Source organism: Euprymna scolopes, chromosome 36, assembly GCF_053919585.1.
Source record: "Euprymna scolopes isolate OS-2025 chromosome 36, ASM5391958v1, whole genome shotgun sequence".
NCBI classification, from domain to species: domain Eukaryota; kingdom Metazoa; phylum Mollusca; class Cephalopoda; order Sepiida; family Sepiolidae; genus Euprymna; species Euprymna scolopes.
In genome coordinates, this window is record NC_136517.1 from 97,520,898 (window position 1) to 97,548,714 (window position 27,817).

At 33.2% G+C, this 27,817-nt stretch overlaps 1 protein-coding gene across 1 annotated transcript in view; it reads right to left on the reverse strand.

Annotated features, from left to right (window-relative positions):
* The window catches only part of LOC145260697 (uncharacterized), a 203,283-nt gene that overhangs the window by 159,429 nt on the left and 16,037 nt on the right, over positions 1-27,817 (reverse strand). Inside the window, exons 2-4 of the mRNA XM_080119097.1 lie at positions 17,098-17,185; positions 9,844-9,933; positions 7,183-7,833 (exon numbers count right to left, since the gene is read on the reverse strand). Of these exons, the coding sequence (XP_079975223.1) occupies positions 7,183-7,833; positions 9,844-9,933; positions 17,098-17,185 (829 nt within the window). The remainder of the gene's footprint in view (positions 1-7,182; positions 7,834-9,843; positions 9,934-17,097; positions 17,186-27,817) is intronic.

Genomic DNA, 27,817 nt, shown 5'->3' on the forward strand with positions numbered 1-27,817 from the left:
ATATATATATATATATATATATATATATATATATATAAATATAACACAGAAATTACATAATTGTCGATGCAATAATTTATTTCAACCTTATGGTATTTTCAAGCAAAAATGTATCAAAATGTAATTGTCTGGTTTAGATGCTTGAAAATACCATAAGGTTGAAATAAATTATTGCATCGACAATTATGTAATTTCCGTGTTATATTTTTATGTTATTGCTCTGTTTACCACATTGAGCTCTCATACCCGGATTTCCTCTGGAATTATTCCATTATAACACTATATATATATATATATATATATAAATTAATTGCGATCAGCTATAATCTAAACTGAAACCAAAACTTATGAAGAATTTTTGGTAAAACTATTTATTACAAGAAATGGAAGCCCATAACAATTAAATGACAGTCACTCAGAAGAAAAAGATATAAGTGTGACACACAAAATAACACACACGCTATCATATTAATATATAGATGTTTGGTTTGGTTTGGTTGTAGAGGAACATTGTAGCTTTTATTTTTGTTTAGTTTAGTAGCATATCAGCCTTAGGGGTTATTTCACGCCAGAGAAGGTATTTTGTAAATAGATGTTTACTATATTTAGTTTGTGATTTTATGATTATATAATGTTAATATGTTTTCTTTGCTATGTGTAATTAGAGGTTTTATAACTTTTCATATTGGTGATAATAAAAATTTTAATTTTGTTGTATATTCTAATTTTTTTTAAGGAAGTCCATAATCTTTTTGGTTTCAATTTCTTTAGGTTTTCTCATTTCTTTTTTGTTAAAATATTTTCCTCTGAAAGAGTTCATATTTTTACAATCCTCAAATATGTTTTATAATCATTATAGTCAGTAGATATCCACATTGGCACTTTGGTTGTTGTTCTTGTTTTAATAAATAATTGTGTGTTATATGTGAATTTCATATGTGAAGTCAATTTAATATCAATTTTCTTCTGTTTATTTTATTTTCCTGTGTCCATTTTTGAGGGTGGGTGTTATTTTGAAAAGTTTATTTTCTTTGTTCAGTTCTCATGACTGTTGCCATTTCTTTTTTAAATATTTATTTATTGTTGGTTTCATTTCTTTATAGGGGATTTTGAGTTTTTTATCTGTTGGAGTCGCCCCTCCATGGGATTAATGGACTATCTCATGACGTCACTTCCGGTATTGAGACCGGTGCCCGGCAGTCTGAAATTGGTATGCGACGAAGCCAGTCATGTGCAAACGCCTACCATTGAGGAATGGTATTCCCAACTGGTCTTTGCCTGCAATTTATGTGAATACATGTTTGTTTCTAAAAATCCTGTGTTTCTTTCGTTTATTATCATTTAAGCCCATAACAACTGGCGACGAGGATGAAAAAAGAAAAAGTGAAATTCTAATTGACTTCAAAAGAACGACGGTTTTACAAGCGAAGAAGTCAACTGGCAATTATGTCCTAAAAACAAAACAAAAAAGAAAGAAACGAACACATGGCAAAATTATCGAAGAAATTGTAAGTTACTCTTTTTGTCCCTATATTTAAATTGAAAAAAAAGAACTGTGCTAAACGCATTTTTTGTCATGCTTAAAAAATTAATTTGTTGGCTTGCTGAAAGAAGAAAGAAAAAAAAAGGAAAAGATAAAAATGCTGACCTAATTTTCACTGCATGAACAATTCTATCGTAAAATGTCAACTGTAAGGCATATGCAAATTTGAATATTTTTCAAATAAAGTGAAAAGTTTTTTACTTTGTTTTTGCTGCTAGTTTATGCAATATTTTAACAAGAGAGAAATGTTTCTTTTTTTTCCTTTTTCATTTTACTTGGGCTAAAGGAAATATGTTTTTTTCATGTGTGGAATTTTCTGTAATATTTTATTTTTAACTGTCGGTCCTAAAGTGAAAAACTTATTTTTCTGCTGCATGGGGACAACTCACCCACACAAACATAAATAAAAAAAAGACAGGCCATTTTGGTTAATTTCCAGACAATTCCACAATTATTTTTATTCTTTTGCAACTGTATGGTATCACAGTATATATTTTTTTTGTTTCGCAAGTAAAATTCTTTTTTGTGCACCCTCATATTGGGTTATCTCTAAGGTTTTTACAAGAAGCAAGGGATAAATTGCTTCCTCCTTTATACGCACACACTCAAAAAAAGGACATTTTCTATATATTTTTAATTATTTTATCTCTCTTCTCCAGTCAAAAACGGAAATAAATTTTTTTTGCGGGTGTTTGGAAGCAGTATTAATACAGCTAATTAAGGCTCAGATAGACCAGCAGCAGAAAGCTGAGAAAAATTTAAAAGAACATGATAAACAGCTCCAGTTACAATTTCAAGAAAGGCAACAAGTGTTGGAGGAGAGAATGTTACTTCAACAACAGAGACAAGAAGAGCTATTGTTAAAAATATTCGATAGAACGGAACACAGGGACAACAGTTTTGCTTTTTCACAAAGTACAATATGGAACACTATAGAAACGTTCAACTACTAACCGGAGTTGGATGGGACGTTTGACGCTTTCTATAAAAGATATGAGGGCCTAATCACCATGGATTGTCAAGAGTGGAGCAATGCTAAGAAAGTTCGCCTACTTTGGAGGAAATTAGGGACCACAGAACATAGCAAGTTTGTGGATTATATTCTCCCCAGGAAGACAAGTGAATTGGAATTTTTTGAATTGGTCAAACTTTTATCCGAACTATGCAGCTCGAATTCTACACTCTTTCATAGAAAATAGAAGTGCTTGAACCTGCAAAAAAGTGATGACGATAATTACTTAACCTTCGCGTCCGTGGTAAATAAACACTGCGATGATTTCCATCTATCTGACTTATTGGCAGATGACCTCAAGCGTTTAATTTTTGCGCAGGGTCTAGTTTCATCCAAAAATGCTGAGATTAGACAACGTGTTCTCTCTAGACTTGAGAGCGAACAGGGCCTCACCCTCCAGAAGTTGGTCGAGGATTGTCAACGGGTAGTCTGCATAAGGAGTAAGGAACAACTCGAGACCCATCGAGGAGTCATGTGCAACATGCATTAGAAGGACGACATTCAGACCGGAAAATACTCACCCCAAAAAAGCAAAGCTGGAAGAAAGAAAACTCAGGCTACACCTAATAAGTACCACCCAGTCACAAGACCCGGATCCCCTACAAGCCCATGTTATCACTGCGGCAGGAAACATTGGTTAAGTCAATGTTTTTACAAATATAAGTACTGCAACAAAAGTGGCAGGAAGAGCCACAAAGCGATCTAGTGCAGGAAGAACAAGGACAAGAACAGTGTCCGACAGACTAGATTTGACTTGGATTCAGATAAGAACTGGTGCAAATATGTCACAGTTAACATTGCAAATAAAACTGTGCATCTCCAATTGGATTCTGGATCAGACCTGTCCATCATTAACCTTAAGATGTGGAAAAGGCTAAGGAAACCAACCATGCAGAAGACGAACAAATCAGCTCGAGCTGTGACAGGTGATAAAGTGGAATTTGAGGGAGCGCTCACTCCCGGTGACCTTAAATGATGTTACTAAAAAAGTAAAAGTGTATGTACATAGGACATCCGAAAACCTGTTCGATACTGATTGGATGGAGTGATTCGAATTGTGGGACCAACCTATGAATAAATTCTTGTCTACGGAGGAGCAACAACTGAAGGACGAGTTAAAAGGGAAATTTCCAGAAGTATTCTCACCAGGACTAGGAAAATGTACAAAGGCTATAGCAAGATTCGAACTAAAAGAAAACACTCTGCCCGTTTTCAAGAAAAAACGAAATGTCCCATTTGCAGCAACAGAGAAATCAAAAAAGAAAGCTTCAACAGAATCTGCCAAAGGAGGCAGGAAAACTGAAACTGCAAAGCCGGAAGCTAAAAAACCTGCGCCAAAAGAATTCCCCAAGCCAAAGCAACAATTTCTACACGTGTATAGGATTACACCCAACCCAGACACACCAACAGCAGTCTCACCTGCAGAAATGATGTTTGCGCGTAAAGTGAGATCTGTTTTTGACAAGCTCTTACCCAAACAGGCAAGGCCATTAGTGATCACTTATTGACCCAATAAACGTTTCATACCAGGCGAAAGAGTGCTTTTCAAAAGTTATAAAAACAACACATCATTCTGGGAGATGGGTACAACAATTACTAAGAAAGTCGGTGACATGGTATATATCATCCAAGGACCAACATATACCCACAAACGTCACCAGAACCAACTAAGATGTTGATCAGTTGAAACCAGAGACAGTCCACCATTGGAAGATGAGCCGGTAGACATGGTCTTTGAAACTTTTGATCTTGAACCTCCTCAACTAACACCTGAACTATGGCGGTCGTTCCGTAAGAGAAAGGTTACTGAGCAATTGATGGTAAACCCCAAAAGGAAGAGGTACTGACAGATTTTACAAACAAAAAGCTTAGGAGGGGTTGTTGGAGTCATCCCTCCATGGGATTAATGGACTATCTCGTGACATCACTTCCTCTAGTGACGTTACTTCCAGTATCGAGACCGGTGCCCAGCAGTCTGAGATTGGTATGTGACGAAGCCGGTCGTGTGCAAATGTCTACCATTGAGGAATGGTATTCCCAACCAGTCTTTGCTTGTAATTTATGTGAATATATGTTTGTTTCTAAAAATCCTGTGTTTCTTTCGTTTATTACCATTTAACCCCATAACATTATCTAGGAATAAGACTTAAGGAATGTGTTGCATTTTTAGGGATGTGTAGCAGATAAAATTGCAACAAACACAAGCAGGAGCGAATTCTCATGGCTGAAGATTTTGAATACACTTCCTTCCTGGCTTTTCCAATCAGAAGCCAGCTCTTTTTTTAAATTTTTTTTTTTATTACATTTTCACCCCAAACAAGGCAAATTGCCACTTTGGTGTAGGGAGCTACTATCAGGGGCAACAACTACTGGGGTACTATGTAGAGATTTGGGCAGCAAGATGTCAGTTCACGTTACACTTGAACTTCTGAACGTCAGTACTGTTGGGGAAGCAGGGACCTGGAATGGAATTCCAAAGTCTAGCGGTTCTGGGAAAGAAACTATTGGAGTAGAAAGATCTTTTACATCTAGGGATCTCTACAGTGTGGGGGTGGGATTTAGCAGCCTGTCAGGTTTGTCGTGGGGGCACAAGTGATTGCAGTTCGTCAGAGCATTCACCACTAAAATACTTGTAGAACAGGCAGAGGGATGCAACATTTCGTCGATGGGACAGAGGCTGAAGCTTAGATGACAGTTCAGGGCCTATCAGGTTTGCGACTCTTTTGAACCTTGTCAAGGAGCGAGAGACTAGTAGCAGATGCACCAGCCCAAATGTGACAGCAATACTCCATACATGGGCGAATGGTGGCCTTATAGAGGTACAGGATACTTTCGGGTGTTAGTAGTTGTCTAGCACAGTAGAGAGAGCCCACCTGTCTTGCAGCGGCCCTGGCAATGCCTTCAATGTAATTGTTCCAACTTAATCACATGACTGAGTTTATTAAAGGTTAAACCGCCAACACTCTCTCTCTCTCTTTCTTCCTAGGTCTTGGACTGACAACAACTCCACATGGAGCAAACCTGTATCCACAACTTCTCTCTTGGGATTCAACAGAACTCACTCAACCTTCAGGCTTAGGGTTCAACTAAGACGTGAATACAAACAAGCCAATATGGATATCTCCACACATGGATTTCAATATGATACACACATGGACTCTCTTTCTCATCCTATGCTACAGTCTCTAATCATTTATGATGCACGTTTCCACTACTAACTTCTTGGAGACAAATAATCCATCATGGCTACAAACCATAACTTCATCACACACACATGAACTCTTCTCCCTTTCAACGTTTCTACATAGGAACAATTTCCACGACTAACCTTTTCTCTATACAACCTACTAACAAAGATAATCAGTAAAGCGGTTTTTAAATGTTAGAATGAGACTTGACTTCATTTCTACAGATGATTTTGCTGCTAGATTGGCTTTGTCACCTCCTCTTATTCCTATGTGACTTGATATCCATCAAAATATAACTTGCTTTCTTTCTTCTAGTCTTTTTTTATTTTTTAAGTTTGTTATGGAGGGTTCTTTTGTTTTGTTTCCTTTAGAGCCATTAAAACAATGAGTCGGAATCGCCAATAAATTTTTGGTTATTGTCTTCTGTTATGATATCAAGTGCCATATCGATGGCAATTGCTTTGACACTTTGTGACATAAATAAGTACATGAGGATTGAACTTTCAACCTCTAGAAGAGTGTCACTGATTATTGCTTAATAATTTTATTCTCTGACTAGAGATCCTTCATTGATAGAAATTACCTCCCATGAATTAAATAAAGCACTTTGTTCTGCAATTCCTTACAGCTTCCAGAATTCGTGAAGAAGGTTGGAGGTTACATCAACCGAAATATGAGAATAACATGGTGAGAACAGTAGCCCAAATAATTCAAATCATAAAAATAGCCAATTCCTATTTGTTATTACTTTATCATGTTATTGGAGATAAAATATGTTAAAATTTATTTTTAAAACTACTGACCATTCATAAATAAGAAAAAAATACATATTTTTAACTTATCATTATAATTTTTAGCTATTACTACTTATTACTTTTATCCATTGTGTCATAGCCACTTGCAGATAATTCTAGCATAAATTTGAGGAGACTTAAAGCCTGTTATTGTTTTTAAATGTGTAATCTTACTTATTATGTTGCGAGGATAATATGCAAGTTGAAAACAGTAGTCTGAATACAAATAGCCAATTCTCATTTCTTATTGTTGTATCATATTGGCAATAAAATTTGTTATAATGTATTTTTAAAACTATTGAATGTGCCATAAAAAAATACATATATTAAACTCACCATCATCAATTTAAAGACATTAATTTAACACTTTTATCCATTGTGTCACATATTCTTGCAAACAATTATAGAATGAATTTTAGGAGTTTCAAGCCTATTTTTCTTTTTTTTAATGTGGAGTCTTCTATTATTTATTATGTTCTGAGAATAACATTCAAGTTGAGAATAGTAGTCTGCATAATCTAAATCATACAAATAACCAATTCTCATTTGTTACTGTTATAACATGTTATTGACAAGAAAAGTTGTTAAAATTCATTCTAAAAACTACTGAAACATAAATAAGAAAAAAAAACATTTTAAACTCACCATTATGATTTCAAAACAATGCTGGTTATTTTTTGTACACATGAAATAGAACTGGCGCCAACTCTGAGATCGGTCTTCACAGAGAGAGAGCGTCAGCAGTTGTCTCTGGCTTTCCGTCAATTCTACATGTTTGGATGTTGGACTGCAGCTAACCATCTGCTGCATGCGGCATGCTACTATTTCATCGCTAAGTTGCTTTAAGAGAAACGGCTTCTTCTTCCCAGCCATCAGGGAGAGCAGTCTTTCTTCGGACAAACAATCACTCTCGCACATCTGCACAAGTCCGGAGATCATCTGGCTCAGATTGAGCACTTTAGCCTCATTTTCGGGGTCAAATAAGGATAAGATGTTATAGAGCTGCTCGCAGCGATCTTGCTGGCCGACTGCTACAGCGCCATCCTGAGACAGAGCCGAGATACAACGGATTATGCAGTTGATATAGACCTGGTCCATCATTATGTGGTGGAGCTTCAGGCTCGGCTTTTCCGGGCATTTTAGGTGACCGATGATTGTGCTGCTAAGTTCAGGTTTGGAGAGGAGAAGTTCTTTGAGAAAGTTGCATGTTCGCTGCGATAACGTCTGGCTGATGGCATCTGTTTGCAATGGTTCTTGTTCAATTGTATGGATGAGTTTATGAAAAATGTACAACTCCTAAAAAAAAAAAAAAAAAATTTAAATAAAGAACAAAGAAAAAAATCAAAATTTTAAAAATCATTTTATGATTTTGGTTATGAATTTTTGAGATGACGATAAATGATTTGTATTATTTTGATTGTTTAGACTCCTGTTCTCATATTGAGTGCTTGCTGAACTTGGGTATCTGTACGGAATTTCAAACAAAACTCTTTATTTTCTTCATAGAGGTAGCATGTTCCTATTTCATCAGCCATGGCTGGGTAGAAGTCCTAAGTAATTGACTATTGTATTTTTGGTTGCTCGTACTGAGGATTGAACCTTCAGTCTCCAGGAATATATACAACTGAATTTCACCAAGTACTCTATCCACTGTACATGGATCCTTGTGAATTATTTGGGACTTCTACCCAGTTATGACTGATAGAACGAGAGCATGCTAGACACATGGATTAATAAAAGGGTTCCATTCGAATAGTGTAAATTCCTCGAATTCCAACCAAAAAATTCACAAGTTTTAACAAGATATACCTGAAGAAGGTCAGAGGTTACATTGACCAAAAGGTTGTGAGAATAAAACTCAAGATCAGAACAGTTGTCCAAAAAATCCAAATATGATTTTACAATATTCATCTTTTTTTTTTTTTTATCTCACTAATAAAAAGTTATAAAAACAAAATACACATATAACATTGATAAACTTATAGAAAAATCAAATCAAATAAAATATAGAAAAACGATGCTTATTTAGAATTACAATTAAAAAACAAAAATACAAAAGGATCTTTATGATGTATGTACTCGCCATGGAACGATAATGTCATATTCCAGAAATCACATAAATTGATCAAGTATTTCTTTTTAAATAAAGAAAATCAAATTTTATGACTAAGCAAAACATAGTGATTTTAGGTCAGCCATGTTTTTGATCCAGCATAAATAAGAGGGAAACAATTCAATTCGAACTATCAAGATCCAAATCGGCCTTATAAGAAAAAGAAAATAAGAAGAAGAAAAAAGAATAGCAAGAAAAAAATGATGAAAAGAAAAGAATGTTGATAATAATATGAGGATCATTCCAAAAGTAAGGCCTCCTATTTTAACTCAAAAGCTAAAACATTGAAGAGCTACAAAGATGGAAGTGGTACCAATAAAACAAGCAGCCATTTTTGTTCCAGAATTTGTTTTTCTAGATAGTCACCACTATTGTCAATGCAGTTTTGCTAGCCTCTTGATGTCTTGGTTGTAAAAGACTGGGGTGTGCTTTGTCACTCACATCTGTCGCCACTAGTGCAACATATGCGAACTCATACTGGACATATACCCGGTGAACCAAGTGCAAGTGAAATACAAACGATTGCACTGAAAGGGACGGCTAGAATCCTGAAAAGATCTCTTGGTTGGACTCACTAAAATAGGGGTAAATGTCAGACATCTGGTTGGATGTCCCATCCCCTAGAAGAAAAAGTTTAAGAAAAATGAAAAAAAAAAAGGGACATAAAAAAGTACATAGCAAGCATACCCGGTGAACCAAGTGCAAGTGAAATACAAACGATTGCACTGAAAGGGACGGCTAGAATCTTGAAAAGATCTCTTGGTTGGACTCACTAAAATAGGGGTAAATGTCAGACATCTGGTTGGATGTCCCATCCCCTAGAAGAAAAAGTTTAAGAAAAATGAAAAAAAAAAGAGACATAATCAACAAATCCATCTCCTAACTGTGCTAACATAAATTGCATTGGCTTTATAAACATTTAACAGATGCTGGTGAATGTTGATCAGTTAAACTTTTTTCTACATTAAGGAATTCAATGACGCATCTCTGCTTCTGATGCTCATTCATAACTGTGGTCACTTTCTTAGTCTCATACTGTCAATATCTGCAACAGAGGTGAAGCTTTCAGATCATGAATGCATAAGTTCAGTCAACAGAACAATGCAATTACAATCCCCTCTGATTCATTCAGGCGAAATTAAAAAATAGGAGGCATTACTTTTGGCAGTAAGGAATGATATTTTGAATCTCACCTGAATAGTGTTAGAGTCTGTGGCGCAAGATGCATCAGAAAGAAGCATACGGAACTCAACATCACGCTTGAGGGAATCGACTTCAGAATCCTGAAAAAAAAAGAAAAAAAAAAGTAAATAAACGAAAGTCCCTATTTACTTGCTTCCTCACATGGACATGGAGTAAGGTACAAATGTGAGGAAAATCCAATTCTCAAAAAAAGGACATTCCAGATTGAAGCAAACATTAAAATTGCCTCAGTTTAAAAGGATTTCTCACTGTGGACAGAAAAGATGAAATGTCTTAGCCACAAGTTAAAAGTTATATTTTAATTTGTCATTTATCAAAAGGTTTGTGCGTTATTTGATAAGGAACCAAAATACATATAACTATATCGACAAAGTTCAATTTTTTTCCTTGCCCTGTCATTGATATTAAAAGCCTACTTTTCCTATTGGTATTTATTTGCTTCCCCACAAAAGCAAAATGCGACATAAGGTCGTGCGGGGGGCAGCTCCCTAAGAAGAGGTACTCTGGCAGTAGGCACTAATAAAAATTGCCTCAGGATAGAAGGGTTTCTCCTCCATTGACTAAGGACAAATTAACTAAAGTGTAGCATCAGAACAGATACTACACTTGCATCTTATTTATATAGTTTATTTTCTCATGAAAAAATTCTACAATTAGATTATGAATGAAGTTGGGGAGGGGAGGGTACAGGGTTTTTGTAACTATAGTAATCATGAAAAGTTTTTGGAAACTTACTCTTGACTGGCAACATTTACCACAATACCTCATTCACTCTGTGGAGTCTAATCTAACTAATAAATCTCCAGCGTTTGAAAAACCATATTTACAATTTGTAAAATATGTGTGTGTGTGTGTGTGTGTGTGTGTGCCTTTTCTTCTTTTTTTTTTTTTTTTTTTTTTTTTACACTTGGATCTTAGCCTGAAGGCCAGATCCTATTTTTCTCTTTAAAAAGTATTGAAAAAAACTTTTTAATATACTCTGTCATGGATATGTGAACAACTACATGAAGGTTAACTAATTAGCATATTACTTTGAAAAACGAGTGTTTATTAATTACTCATTTAACTTTTTCTGCTTTTTTTTTATTAGCTTATTGGTTCTATTTCACTATTATGCTGAATTTGTTTATGCATACTTGCTACATCCTGCATAATTGCATAGAATTTAAGATTAATTATTTTATATATCTATCTCTACTATTATATAAAAGAACCTTGGTGTGTGTGTGTAGGAGTTTGTTCCCTATAGACTTGAAAACGGCTGTGCTGATTTTTATGAAATTTCACACCACAAAGGCACTTTATGTGCCTCACAGTGTTCTTAGATAGGTTTTGTATTGAAATGTTTTCGATAAGCATTGATAATCAAAATAATCTGCTGAAAGAAGGAACAGGCGATTTTGACCAAAGTTAACACTTTAAACAGCTCAGCATCACAAATGCATTTGAGAATTTTTATTACCACACAAGCCGAAAGGCCTGACATATAAAATCAACAGTAGGTTCTTTGATATGACAGGGGCCCATTCGAAATTAATGTTGCTGCTTAAAGCACAATGGAAGCATGATACTTAACTTTTGCATTTTAAACTTGATTGCAACCCATTATATATAAATAATTTTATAAAATCAATACTAGGTTCTCTACAGTGCAATGTAGACTACCATGTATTGTGGACCAATCTCTGCGAGGAGGCATGTGAAGCTTCCTCCCTGTGCTTTGCAATGGGTCTCCAACTAGAGCAGGAAATCGATTAATTTGACTGAAAAAAATGGGCGATTTCACCAATTTCGATGACAATAAAAATATGTGATTGTGAAACATTCATTCATCATCATTCAATCCCGAGCAACATCAGGTCTCCCTGCTAGTATATATATATATATATATATATATATATATATATATATATATATATATATATATATAATTAAAAAACTCTGTGGACCCTGCGCCCTTACTTGAATCTTGTCTTTGATTCCATCTGTTTAAAAAAGGAATGACAGATGAATTTATATACATATATATCTATATTTTTATTTATATAGACAAATATTCCATAGTCGCTACACTGAACATGCTGTTTCAGACAAGTGGTCGGTCCAGACCACAAGTCTTCTTCAGGCGACATAATAAAGCCTGTGTTCCTGTGAAGAAGTCTGGTTCTTCAAATGAACCAGACTTCTTCACAGAAACATAAGCTTTATTACGTTGCCTGAAGAAGACTTGTGGTCTGGACCGACCACTTGAGTGAAACATTAGTAGCATTACAAGTTGATTTTTTCTTTTTTTTGTTTTGTTATTTTATCAAGTTGCATGAAAAGAGCTATGTAAAAGATGCTTAAACCGTTTAAATTATGCAAATACCATCAGTAGTTCAAAAGTTATGAGAATTTTAAGTGCCAAAATTTATGCTTTTCCATGGATATGTTTCTTTAAAAAAAAAGTGGGCTAAATTACAGACCTCAACATCTCAAGAAATTTGGTAATTTCGCCAACATTTATTTATTTTTCAAGTTATTTTCATGAAACTTGGCACTCTTATGTCAAATTGTGTGCTCTTTTTGATTATTCAGTCAAATCTGATGTATCTCTTTACTATAAGCCATGAATCATAAATTAAATGTACAAATTTCAATTTTTTTTAAACTGGCGCATGGTATCATACAGTGGGTGTCAATTTATGAAAAAAAACACTAAGTATTATAGTGGTATTTAAATATAGCTTTATTGAGAGCAGGCAAATTTCTGCTTCCTCGCCAAAAGAGAGCTTAATCTGGGGTGTAGCCATTGAATGCCTAAAGAGCAGTCATGGTCGGTATTTACTACTCCCCTCAAAGAAAAAAAAATTGAGTAGCTATGAATTAATCTCAGAAATAAATCGAAGAAAATTTTTCATATAGATTTTGGATTTCTGATAAAGATGGAAATTTCCATAGTCGACCAGAACTTATGCATTTTGGGACCAGTCCAATTTTCAATTTTTTTAAATCCTCTCTATCTGGCCCAAAATATACCCCTATTTTCTGAGATGCAACCATAAATCGTACTCTACATGAATCCTTGATGTGGCTTTCACAGTACCAGGATACCAGGAATCCTGATAAGCAACAACTATATATTCATCAGTTGATGGTAATTTTTGCAATTTCTATTCTGTTGTTTTACTGAAAATTCAACTATGTAAACAAAGAAATAAAATGGTAATTTTTTTTACCTTGTTTCCACTTTAACATTTAAAATGATTACTTATATGGGTTTAGGGTATGCTGAAAATGAAAATCGCATTTAAATTTTCTACAAATAAGTAGTTTTCAGGATATTAAGCAATGTCATTTCTTATGTTATCGCTGGTGGCCATCTTGGTACCCTGAGAAACTATGTGCAAACGCACGTACCAAGATGGCCACCAGCAATAACATAAGAAATGACATTGCTTAATATCCAGAAAGCTACTTATTTGTGGAAAATTTAAATGCAATATTCGTTTTCAGCATATCCGAAAACCTTATGAGGTAGTCATTTTAAAGAAAAATGTTATGGTGGAAACAAGGTAAAAATTTACAAAATGCATCACAATGAAATTCTTTATCGAACTGCTAATTATTATTATTATTATTATTATTATTATTATTATTATTATATTTAGATATCCTCAGTTAAAAAAAAAAACGGGTTTGTTTTACAGATTCGAAAAAATTGTCTTGACAATGAGTTAAATATAAATTCAAATTTCACGATATATTTTACTTAATTGTTAGGTGAAAGTACAGAATAGTTAACAAAACACCCTTCCTTCTCCATGTTAAGAATTGGTTTCTAAATAATAACGTTATTATTTCAGCACGGTAGCATAAATGCACAAGTACCTTTTATTTGTTATATATTTGTTTGTTTTTTACCACTAAAAAACACAATTCTACCTTAAGTACAAGTAAGAAGTTATAAATACAAGATAACAGAAACGCATGTACTTAATACATTTTGTCTTTAAACGCTTTTAGTACATGTGTACTAAAAGCATTAAAAACAACAAAATAGTATTGTTTGGAAACCAAATTTGCAAAACTTGAAAATAATTTTTTTCAATTGACAAACTCAGAATAAACAATGAAACTGCTTTCGTTTTTAAAGCAGAAACAAGTTTTTTTTTTTTTTTTAAGAGAATACAAACGAAACTCGTTAATGCGCTGACTTTAGTTAGCTGAGCACTGGTCAGCACATTAGCGCATAACAAGCCATTTTCCTCGTTAAGCGGATTTGAATTTCTAGAAAAGATAACATTTTAAAGAAATTTCCGCAGAATTAATAATTATCAAATATTTACATATTATACATGAAAATAATTCTGAAACTATTATCTATATGAAAATGGATGATATATACCGATTTATCTTATCAATTTTGAAATATTCTTCGTCAACTTTGCTCGGTCATAACTTTGTTTCCTGTGGTCGTAAAAATATAAATCAAAGTCCAGTAGAGATGCTTATATAGCCTGTAAAATTTCATCCATATCCAATCAAATTTGACCCCGCGCATGTGTATTCAAACGTAACATATGAAATGTAAACATTGAAAAAAACAGTTTCTCTTTTTGCTGTCGTCATTTTTTTAACGGTTTTTCATTTTTAACTTGGAGCATAAAAACATTAAACACATAAAATAAAAATAAATTAACACCATTGGAATGCTTATTCTATTCTCTTTCTAGCAATGTAATTCTTTTAAAAATTGACCCACAAATAAAAAAGATATGACTTGTTGAAGCACATTAGGTATGTAATATTGCCGATGCCCACAAAAATACAGCATACGCTTGTAATGCTAACATTAGCACGTTCGGTGTAGCGACTATGTAATATTTGTTTGTATAAATAAAAATAATATATTTTCCTCTTTTTATTGAGCACTCTTAATAACTTTGTTTTAATTTACGAGTTTTTCGTTCTGAATACCTTTAACTTGGTATATATATATATATATATATATATATATATATATATATAAATACAGGGTAGAACGATCAAATTGTCACCCTAAAGAAGACAACAGCTTTATTTTAAAACTTTTATTAAAAAAAATCAATTCAGGTAACTTGATTGTGTAGTAGAACTGACATCTATTGAATGTAGCTGCTTTCAACCTCAACCACCGCCCCAATACGTGTCAAGAACCGAGAGCATGCCTTCTCCACAAATGCCCACAAGAACTTGGTGAATAAAAAAACTGCACATGTTCTAATTTTCACCAAACTTTGAATGAATATCATTCGGTGACTAATTGAGCTACCTAAATAAATTTGGTATTGTTTTGCCAATATCTTTATTTATTTATTTTTTATATACAACTAGCAGGATTACCCGGCATTGTCTGGGACAAAAGTGTAACATATTCCTATTAAAACTTCTATCTTTCCTCCTAGGTTTCCTTTCTTTTTTCTCTGCCTAACCCATTCCTCTTTCAGAATATGTACACACACATCAGCTGAAAGCACAACTGTAGCATTCAAAGCTGGTAAAGTTTCCACTGTATTAACATGACACGCATATGAATAGATTAAAAATAAACTAAAATGAACGTAAAAAATGTATAACAATTTTTTAAATTTTTACCCGTTTTTGACCTTAAAATCTATTTTAACCGGCTAAAGACCCATAAAAGAATGGTCCATAAAAATATCCAATCGTTTGAGGCCCCTAGTGCTGCTTTGTGACTTTTAGTTTCGGCCGAGATAGAGTTTGAAAATATGGAGACAGACATAGTAAGCTATATAAATTAGATTTCCCAAGTAATAAGTTAATACAAGATAAATCACTTATGACTCTTTACCTCATCTACCGCCCCCTTCCTGGATGAATGAATAATTTCTTTCTCTGAACACTCATATTTTTATAGATTTTCTTTGATGAATGAATCGGCATAAGAGAAGTAATTTGATATGTTTTGCAAATATCTATGTGGCCACATTAAAAGTTTGATCTCTCTAACATGCTATTATCCTATCAAGAGAATTCAATGTGTTTGCTGTTAAAATGAATCTTATATAAACAGTCAGGTTGCATTCTCAAATCATTTTTCTATATTTTTTACAAGAATTTTGAGTACTAACCCAGAACCTGACCTAAGATTACATCAGCATCTTCCGATAGTTTATGGTAAGCAGTCAGAAATGTTGTTGGAAAAAGCTAATGTGAACACTGCCAAATGATAAATTCAAAACGCTGAAAACAAAGTTTTTACATAAGGTAAGACTTACTGTATTGTTCCTATTTACAATGCCTCCCCACGGGACAGAGTTAGACACCAGGATCGTTTTTTAATGTGGAGAAAAGGAACAAAAATAAAAATTGTCTCAGTCGTGAAGGATTTCTCCTCCACTGACAGAACAAGAAATTGAAGTGCAGCATCTGAAGAATAGATACTACACTTTGATCTTGTCCCAAAGGCCAAGTAACGATTAGATTTACTGTATTGTTACTTAAGTGAAAGAAATTTCTTTTTTTTACAAGAATTATTTGTATTTTTTCAAGAAATATTTATACTTTTTCAAGAAATATTTGTATCTTTTTTCAAGCAATATTTATATTTTTTTTCAAGAAATATTTATATTTTTTTCCAGAAACATTTGTATTTTTTTCCAGAAACATTTGTATTTTTTCAAGAAATGTTGATATTTTTTCATGAAAAGTACATTATTTTTTTTTCAACAAATGTTTCCAAGAAAGAAATTTTCTTTTTTAAAGATAAAAATATAGAAATAACTATAAATGAAAGTATCTAAAGAAATCTTATTTTATTTATTGTTTTTTTTTTTTTGCAAGAAAAGTTTCAATAAAATGAATTTTGTTTTTTGTAATGACAAAAAACAATTTTTCATTGAAATAACTATGACACAAAAAAACATCTTTTCTTTCAAAAATAGTATCATATAAGTAATTTTTTATTATCAATGAAAACATTGTCTACTAACAGCTAATCGTATCAGCTTTTTGGCAGCTTCCTGTAAACTGCCAAAAGATGCTGACACAACATTAGATCAAGTTCTGAACCAAATTATGCATCATACTTAAGCTGGTTTGATCTAATAATTATTATTTCCATCAGGATTAATTTTCATAACCCGATGACATTGGTACGATTGTTTATATTTTCTAGGCACATTAAACGTTTTTGAATGTATTGAAAACTAAAATTTGGGCTTGTGATAATATCTAAAAAGAAAATAGAAGCAAAATCTTACCCGTAATGTATAAAGACCCAACTTGATGTATTCTTGCAAGCACATCCATGACAAATGATGTGGCGATTTTAATTGGTTTGATCCAAAACTGAAACAAAAAGAGGAGAGAAAAGTATACAAACTTTTCAATTATTAAAATAGTTAATGAAATTGTGGTCTATTGGTCTAGAAACCAATTTTCACAATCATATATATATATATATATATATATAGTAATAAAATTAAGCTGAAAAATAAATTTTAAATGTTAAGGCAAACCTATTTGAATAAAAAAGCTCTACCAGTTTAAAAGGAGCAAACAATAGAATAGGTTAAGAAGATAATGCATAAAGTTACATAGAAACTTTATTACATTATCAAGTCAATAAGGGTTACAGAAAGAGGAATAAGAGAGAAAGTTCTTTAGGACATGGCTATTATTTGAGACTGTTAGTTGCTTATTCACTTTTTTCTGGTCTACAAAAGACCTTAATTATTTCTTTCATTTGACCTTTTACCCTATTTTCTAACTCATAATGTGAGTTTTCTATAATTTTAAATTGAACAGCTTTCTTAAAAAAAATTTAAATTATAGTGAGGGTTTCACTTCGTTTTTACTGTTCATCTCTATTGAACTTGATACTCTAATATCTGCATTGTGTGCAAACCTTTTAGATTAATACTGCATCGCTTTGAAATCCTTTTAAAACCTTTATGATATCCATGAATGTACATTTTATTTTATGCACAACAAACTGTGATGCATGTTTCTCCATGAGGATCTCTTTATTCAAGAACTTGGATTCGGATTACTTCTTCAGTGCTTTTTCAGGCTCATTACAGACACTGAAATTTTTCTTCTAGATTAATCTGCATGCGAGTGTAGTGGATATTGACTTTCATTTCATTTTATCTAATTCCTAATGTATTATCCTTCAAGAATTTGAGTTGATTTACATTTTAACTTTCTTATTTGTTTTTCTTCCTCTTCTCTTACATCTTCTGTACTTAATTTGTTCTGCTTTATTTGTATTTAATAACTTTGTTTTTTCTGTCTCTTCTCTCTTTTATCCCCATCATATTATCCCTCTTCCCTATAATTTTTTTTTCCAATTCTAATCTGAATGTTTTCAAAGTCGGTGTTGTTTTTTGCCTTTACATTTGTATAATGCTTCTGACAAGAAGCATTTAGCTTTGAAATGCCATGGCCTAAAGAAGTATCTCCCTTATTCCTCTTTCTGTAACCCTTACTGACTATGTAACTTTACTCTTTATCTTCTTAACTTATTCTATTATATATATATATATATATATATAATAAAAAATTTTTTAAAAATAAATGTTTAAATTTCAACAGTATTTCTCGCGATTAACGGTGGCCCAATGGATTAGGTCCTTGCTAATTAAGCCAGAGATGGCTTCTGTTGCCGGGTTTGAATCTATTGGTGTTAATCATGACAACCTGCACTAATGATTCCCGAAAAGATGAAACACTAGTGCCTGTAGGTATTGAATAATTATTATAGTAAATAATTATATATATATATATAATATAAAGCTGAATGTGTGTGTGTGTGTGTGTGTGTGTGTCTGGTCACGAATAGGCTCCTATATGGTTGACTATTTTAAAAAACTGATTACATATAATGATAGAAGATGTATCGAGACACAGGAATGGGTATGTTTGATTTGGCAGAACGGTGGTTCATTAAAATTGTGGGGTCTGCGTTCGCGCCTGGTCCACAAAGTATGGAAATAAAAAATTTAAAAATTAAAAAAAAAAAAACGTTTACAAGTGTTTTTGATATAGATGTACATAAAACATACTTATCAAAGTATTCTTAACTTAAATAGGGATGGTATAATAAAATTGTGGGGTCTGCGTTCGCGCCTGGCCTCCATAGAATGGAAATAGGCACAAACTTTAATAAAGACTTTTCATATCTATCTGCGTAAGTATACTTTGATAATTATGTTTCAGTTTGAAGAAATATGGTATAATAAAATTATGGGGTGTTCATTCGCGCCTGACCTCCATAGACTGGAAATATGTCACAAAGTTTAACAAGGTTCTTTAATATAGATCCACAGAATATTGTGACAAGTGTTTCAGTGTGAACAGGTATGGTATAATAAATTATGGGGTTTATCTATTTAATTTTTACTTTCATCATATTTTGCTTTGGTTTTGATACCCTCAAATTCAAAGCTATCTCTTTACAACCCTTCCTTTTCATAACCTATCATACTTTCATGATATATTTGAACAGTTTTAACCAAATAAAGTGACGAAAATGCTATTCAACGGCCATTTTGGTAACTTTATTTATGAAACATTTATTCTTTTAAGAATTTAGTACCACTCCTCTATGAGGAATTCCATCATGAAATTTGAAAACCAATCAAGAAAATCATCAATCTCACTTATTCGCATGGTATGAAATAAACTGGTCCATTCATTATCGTTGTCTTAAAGATAAAATTTCAACATGACGAGAATCAAACATTTTTTTTAAATATTTTTCATACCACAACTAGCAAGTAAATCAATCATTTTATTTTTTTTGTTAAAATTGTAATTCTATGTTGTTTTCTCTTTTCGTAGAAGCAATTTTTAATTACCCTATCTAGAAAAATATTGTCCTATTTTCAGTGAGAGTAAACAATTTGGTTGACAATATTAGTGCTTATAATTAGCTATTAGCCAGCAGCAGTGGCTATTTATAAGAATCAACAACAGTTTTGTAAACTACATTTATAGGTTTATTTTGAAAAAAAAAAAAAAACACTTTTTATTTAAAATTAATATGGTTTGTGGTTCTTTTTATAAAATAATTGCTCCTTCAACAAATACTGGTTTTTAAGTATATTCAACTTTCGAACTTTAATTTTAGTAATAAATGACTTTCTCAATGCTAATTTAAAAACTAAATAGGATTCTACCTTTTTTAGGCGATTACCATAAAAATTTTGATTAGTAAAAAAGAAAAAAAAAAAAAATCATTTAGAATTTAATATATAAGAGGATCAGTTTCACATGTAAATTTAACATAAATTTATCCCCCATTTCCCCACCATTCTTGCCTTTTAGAGCAGTTAGCACTCCAAATTCTTTTGATTTTTTTTTCAAAATAATAAGTATATATAACAGGAAAAATACTCTACCATTAAATCCAAATTCAAGTGACAAGTCCATCTTCTAAAAACGCCTTCCCTTGAACATGTCATACCATTAACCCTTAATCTGTATGATAGGACCCCTCCCTCCAGAATAATTCTTAATCCTAAGTCTGAGTGGCAAGCCCTTATTGTACAAACCCTCTTAAAGTCGCATAAAGTCGTGTAAAGTATACAAAAAACAAAGCAAACAAAAAACATAAATCCCTCACCTCTTCAAGAAAAAAGAAATCACAGAATTTATCTCCCATAGAAAAATAAATTAACTGTCCTAAAATTTTAGAATGGCCCGGAAATGCTGGGTTATTTTTACATTATATTTATATGTGAAACTAATCCCCTACTCTAAAATTGTTTTTTTCTTTCTGCCAAGTTTTCAGGTTGTTCACACATAACTACTCCTAGCCCTAGCACTAACCCTACGTCTGAGTGGTAAGCTCCTTCTTCTCACAAAAAACCTCTTAAAACAATACATAATCATTTAATATCAAAAGAACAAAAAACCACCCTCACCCCACAAGATATATTTCCCATGAAAAAAAATAGTTACCTGTCCTAATACACTAGAATACCCCTTAAATAAGGGATTATTTTACATTAAATTTTTATATTAAATTTATATATATTTTTTCTTTCGCCCACATTCTTTAAGGTGTTTGTACAGGGAGATTTGCATATTTTGAGGAGGCAAGAGGACAGTTTATAGAGAAAGGTGTTAATCTACAATAATACTACAAAAATCTTGCAATATATTCATTTTTAAACAGTTCTAGTATTAGATTTCAGTTTCTGGAACATAAAATGCATTATAATTCATTTCTAACTTTTTGTTTTCTTAATTAGGATATTCTATTTTTAAGGCATTGGATCATATTGGAAACAAGCTAGCTGACTGTTGGTCTTAGAGAAGAATTATGACAACAAAACATGGATTCTTCATACTACTGTTCTCATCTTGAGTGTCATTTTCGCAATGTTTCAGTTGATGTAACCTCTGACCTTCTCCAGGTGTATCTTTTTGAACTTGGGAATGTTTCCTAAGTTCATCAGAAAGATTCCAAAGTTCAACAAGATACACCTGAAGAAGGTCGGAGGTTACATCGACCGAAACATTGTGAAAATGGCACTCAAGATGAGAACAGTAGTCCAAAGAATCCAAATAATAAAAATGCCCAATCTTCATCACAGAAATTTAGAAACGTAACAGCAGATTTGGCTTGAAATTTGAATACATTAAAAAATGGCAAATGTCTGTTGTAAATATTTTTCAAAACATTAAAAAATGGCAAATTTCTGTTGTAAATATGTGCTCGCAAAGGGTGTGTGAAACCAGATGAAATAAATAACTTTTCTTTCACTTCAAAAGTTTGTGTCCAAGTTTTATTTACTTTGCAACTGTCTCTACACACAACGTCTGGGTCCATTTTAAAAGTAATAACAATGTTACAACAATTCGGTTCCAAAATCTTGTTTGTTGATGGTTAAAATTTAAAAAGTCCGACCACGTGTAATGCACATGTATATTTTTAAAGCCACACCCATTTCATATGTACACTTAATGACAATAATGTTATTTTAAACTAAAGCGTGACAGACCGACTGACACACAGAGCCGCACGGGGAGAAGAAGGATTGGATACATATCTAATTAGCCTGGTGACCATAAAAGTGACAAACAATTTCTATGCTTCACAAGTTTTTATCTTATCAAACCAAAACAAAAAAAACAAACAAAAAACACAGAAAAAAAAGCTTTGTCATCGAAGGTGATAGATGTATTTGAATGCCATGATTATAAAATTTTCTTATTTTCACATCATCATTTACAACTAATTTTGAACATTTATATATATATATATTTTTTTTTTTTGACAAGCAACAAAGAAAGGGTCTCTTGTCTTTGCAATAATCATCTTTAATTTTTGTTAGCTCCTTACATCAAGTAACTTCACACATTGTCCGGAGCGATTTTCATTAATTTGGTCGGAGGTGATAGATGTATTTGAATGATTAAATAATTTTCTTATTTTCGCATTATCATTTACAGCTAATTTTGAACATTAAACAAAAAATATGATGTAATAATTATTTTATATCTAATTATCTATGTCCATTTATTCTGATTTTGTTATTTATAGTGGAGGTGTCTCAAAAACTACATTTTTGATGAATTTAATTACCTCCTTCAGCACTAAAAATAGTTTCATTGCTTTTCATATAAAATTTCGCTTGTCTGGAGCAGTTTATATTAAAAGAAAAATACTCCATCAGTCCCGAGGCGATAGATATATTCGAATGTCATGATTAAATAATTTTCAATTCACTGCTACCGCCCCCCCCCCCGCTCTTTTTCATTTGACCGAGCTTCTATCACCTGCAATTCATATGCTTCAATAAAACATGCTGCCCAAAGCATGTTTACAACACAATACAGATTATATATCATATTATTCAGTTTTTAACTGTATTTCCTCCTTAACAACACATGGACAGGCAAAAATGTCCTTGATTTTTAAATGAAATAATGTAGAAAAGAAAAACAATATGGAAGTTTGATTGTTCAGTTGAACAATGTCTGAAAATAGTTAAGGTATCATAATTATTTTAGAACAAAGGTTGTTTAATGAATACAAAACTCAACCAAGTATGGGGAAGAGGTGAAAATGTAGAATGAAATAATTAAAGTCTAAAAGATAATTTGTTTTTGAGGCGGGGAGGGGGGTTAGCAGTGAGAACATTCATTTGTTTGTTAAAAATAATTCACAGACAAATATGTTTTATGAAGAATTAATAAAAACAAACATATTTTCGTATTATTTGGATTCTTTGGACTACTGTTCTCATCTTGAGTGTCATTTTCACAACGTTTTGGTCAATGTAACCTCCAACTTTCTTCAGATATATCTTGTTGCACTCATGTTCTATCTATTTTTATATATTATAAAGTTGTGATTTCAAAAATAAATAATATATCCATATGACTTGATGGTATCAGCTTGAATCGAAACCGAAACAAAAACTTATGAAAAAAAAAAAAAAAAAAATATATATATATATATATATATATATATATATATATACACTAGCATTTCAGCCCGGCATTGGCCGGGTGTTTGGATGTATATGTTGAGCAAAAAAAAAAAAAGTGATAGTAGGAAGGCAGGCTTGAACCCATACCGTGAAGGAGGAAAACAATGGGGAAAAAAAAAACCTGAAGTCTTTGCTGTTACGACCACTGCTAAACCTGAAGTGACTCATATTTAAATTAAGGCTAGACAATCGAAAGGAGAGGATAACTTTCAAAAATATTGGCGAAAATAGCGACCCCCCCCCCTGTAGAAAAGTGCCTAGTTGAAGGTGAAGATATTAATGTTTTTGCCAATTTTTCGATATTTGTCGTCTGAAAGGTCGACCTTAGAAAAAAAACTTATGAATAATTCTTGATAAAATTATTTATAAAAAAAAATAGATGACTTAAGTGCCATCAGCTATAATTGAAACCGAAGCAAAAACTTATGAAGAATTCTTGATAAAATCATTTATTACAAGAAATGAAAGTCCATAACAATTAAACGACAGTCACTCAGATGTAAGCGTGACACACAAAATAAATAACACACGTTATCCTATTAATATATAGATAACCAATCCTCATCTCAAAAAGAAGCATATTTTATATTACATACACCTGACAAGCCCGTCTAGCAGCAAAATCCTAGTGCTTTACTTTTCCAGTTCCTGGATGCTGGAAATCCTTCTACTTTACACTTGGACTGCTAGAGTTTGGAATTTTTTTCTGTTTCCTGCATACCTGACTGTACTAATATGCAGGTTTAAATGTAATGTGAACAAACATCTTGCTCATCTCCTCACAGTCCTGAGTAGGTATAATCACAAATAGCATCCACTTCCGTTCAAGTAGCATCATGTCTTCTTTAGAATGAAAAATAGTAAAATAAATAAATAAATAAATAAAACATGTCAGCTCGGTTATTAGTAATGGTAAAAAGTACAATCATCTACATTAGGTTGTCTGCCATGGTAAAACAACATGCACAGCCTTTTAACTCATTTTATTCCGACTGGTAAAATAGGCTTAAATAGTATCTTTTTTACCATAATCAGTAAGATAGCCAGTCCATCTATTTTACTGGGACGTGCAAAATAAGCTTAAATTCATATTATTTTACCATTACCAATAAGATAGCTTATTCTTCAATTTAACCGTGACTCATAAAATAAGCTGAAATTTGTATTATTTTACCATTACCAGTAAGATGGTCCATTCTATTTTATCAGTACTCGTAAAGTAAGCTGAAATTTGTATTATTTTACCATTACCAGCAATATAGCAGGTTCATCTATTTTACCGGGACTTTTAAAATTAGTTTAAATAGTGTTTCAGTCTTATTTTAGCATATGTATATTTTCATATTTGTCCACTAGTCAGAAAAAGTTACACGTCTGTGCATCCATAGAATAAAAAAAAATTAGATTAGTTCATGAAAAGAACTTTGAGTTTTAACCTGGTTAAATACAGGTTTTGTTGTAAGATTTCATTTATCTAAAAATAGAGAACAAATAAACACACACACACAGGGCCAAAGTTTCAAAATCACAAGTTTTTAAAAATGATATTTTTTCTGTTCAACATTTCGTAAATCTCGTGGGGGTTGGGATGAGGGGAGTGGTTAAAAGAAATATTTTTAAAATGATAATGTTTGTACTGAAATAAAAGTACAGCTATGACTTTTGGGGAATTGTCCACAGTAGAGTCCCATATTATTTTTTCATGAAACAACAAGAGCAGTAACACAATTTATAACTGATAATTTGCTAATTTACATACATACGTTTCGGCAAGATGATTTAGTATATTTTTTTATGATATCATGTACTTAAAAAGGGGTGATTTTTAGACCATCTAGTGTAGTTTCTGTCTGCAAAGGAAGATCAGGGAGAGAGTGGCTTGCTGGGTTCACAGTAGAGTTTGAGGCAAACTGATGGTCAAGCATGTTAGTTTTCTATCAATAATAAAAAAAATTTCATGGATAAGGATCGTTGTGTGTCTATAGAGACAATGTGCATAGTTTGATGTGAGTGCAGGAACTGTACACACAAGGAACTGAAGCTGCGGAAGATTTATACAAAGTTTGTCCCAAGGGTGCCAGAGAAGATCAGAAAGAACGATTTTATCATGACATTCTTGTCACATACTATTTGATACAGATGGGCATCAAGACAGTTCCTCACCCTCCCTATAATCCAGACCTTGCTTCCTGTGACTTTTGGTTATTCTAAGCCCAAAGAAAACCTTAGAGGCTGCCATTATGAGACAACTGAGGAGATCAAAGAGGCTGTGACAAGGGTCATTGACAATCTCACACCAGAGGACTTCCATGGGACCTTCCAGAAGTTATTGGAATGGTACAAGTGCATTGCAGCCGGAGGAGATTACTTTGAAAGATGCTAAAGTTTCATGTGTGTACTATCAATAAAAATGCCCATACAAAAAGAGTCTGGAAACTTATTTAAGGCACCTTGTATATTACCTTTAATGCATCTAAGACCAAGCTCCTATCTCTACATCATAAACGCTCTGATCCCCAGCTGGCATCAATTGAAATGGATGGCTCTCGACTAAGGGAGGCCCCAGGCTTTGATAAGCTCCTGGGTTTGACCTTTACACCTGATCTTAAATGGAACACATACATCAAGTCTGTGGCCAAAGTCGCTGGGAAAATGGTGGGATCCTTCTACCGCTCCAGAAGATATCTCACAAATGATGCAATTCTCTATCTATATAAGAGCCAAGTACGTCCAAAGATGGAGTACTGTTGCCACATCTGGACGCGGGCTGCTAAAAACAGTCTATCCTGCCTTGACAGAGTACAAAATAGATTCCGTGGCTTGGTAGGGGATGCCCTTTTCTCTACCCTGCAACCTCTTTCCCACAGAAGAGACGTAGCGAGCCTGTCATTGTTCTATCGTTATTTCCATGGCAGGTGCTCGTCTGAGCTTCATTCTCTGGTCCCCCCTCACCAATCTTTTTCAAAAAAGACCCGACTAGCTGAAACTACCGTCAATAATTTTCCCCACTCCCTATCTGTGCCTAAATCAAAACGTAGATACCATGAACAAAGCTTCTTTCTTAGAACTGCTCGCCTGTGGAACTCTGTTCCGCTTGCCTGTTTCCCTCCCGACTTCAACCTGGATGTCTTCAAGTCCAACACAAACAAATTTCTGATGAACCGCCCCCCCCCTAAGTAATGACACCTTACAAATTCTCCAATACTGTTCCTACACTATCCCTTTGATTACTGTACACACAATAATCCTCATCCCTGAGTGGCCATTGGGCCTTGATAAGTGGTGAACTCGATGTAAAAAAAAAAAAAAAAAATCATACACTGGATAAGGCAGTTGAAGCTAGGGCATTGGTGCTTGATATATGCAAAGTCTTTGACAAGATCTAGCACAAAGGCATTTTTATGAAAATTAATTTGTATGATATTACTGGACAGATATTCAATATAATCAGATTGTTCTTAGCCAAAAGAAAGGTTCAGATTAGTTAATGACTGCACATTAAATAACATGACGTTAATATGGGTGTGCCCCACGGATTGATCCTTGGACCGTTATTATTACTGATTTTCATAAACATGCAATAGAGGAGATAGGTATATTTTCTGATGACACCACACTCTATTCTCAACATGTGGACAAAACGAACACACACATATCCAGAACAATGGTTTCATTCTTAGAAAAATTCTCTCACCTACAGTATTTTAATCTATATATCTATAAAAGAATAAGTAGGTTTGAAAACACTTTTAAAAGATCGTGTCAAGCTTGCCGTATGGTTACCATACTTGACTCACTGTTTTTAGGTTTTGGTTTTGATCCCAGCTTGATAATTTTAAATGTAATGTGAACAGAAATTTTGTCACACAACTCCCCACTTAGCATACCCCTATAAATACTAGATACTAGAACAGGCTTGCACATTACTCCCCTTCCCAGGAAAAAAAATATGCAGTATATATATATATATATTTTTTTTTTAAATTAGTAATGTTTTGGGCAATTGACTTTTACGTCCTGTTTTTTTTTGCTGTTGGTGTGGTTGTTTCAAAAACGGAGTGTTTTCATAAAAAAAGTATTTACTTACGCGTGGAAAAGGCGTTTACTTTTTTTTAGGCTGACATTTGTTTGTTTTTTTTGGGGGGGGTTGTGCTGACATGTGCAACTAGTTGCTTGGACAGTGAAGTGAATTGTTCGTTTGGAAGGAAAATGTTTGTTGGCGTGATGTGTGCAGTTGCCGGTGTTTTCGCAAGTGAGTCTGCAGTAGTGTGTGTACATTGCCTGTACGGGCACTTATTGCGCATTCGTTCGTGTTGAACGGTGGGTGTCCAGTTGCCGGCTGTCAACGAAACTTCCAGTTGTGAGTTTATCCATGTGCGTGGTGCATCTCAACTCGTATTGTTGATTCAACTTCTTCCTATGTGTTAATAGGGATGTCCTGTTATTGTTACTTTGTTGTTGCCTCTGCTGTGCG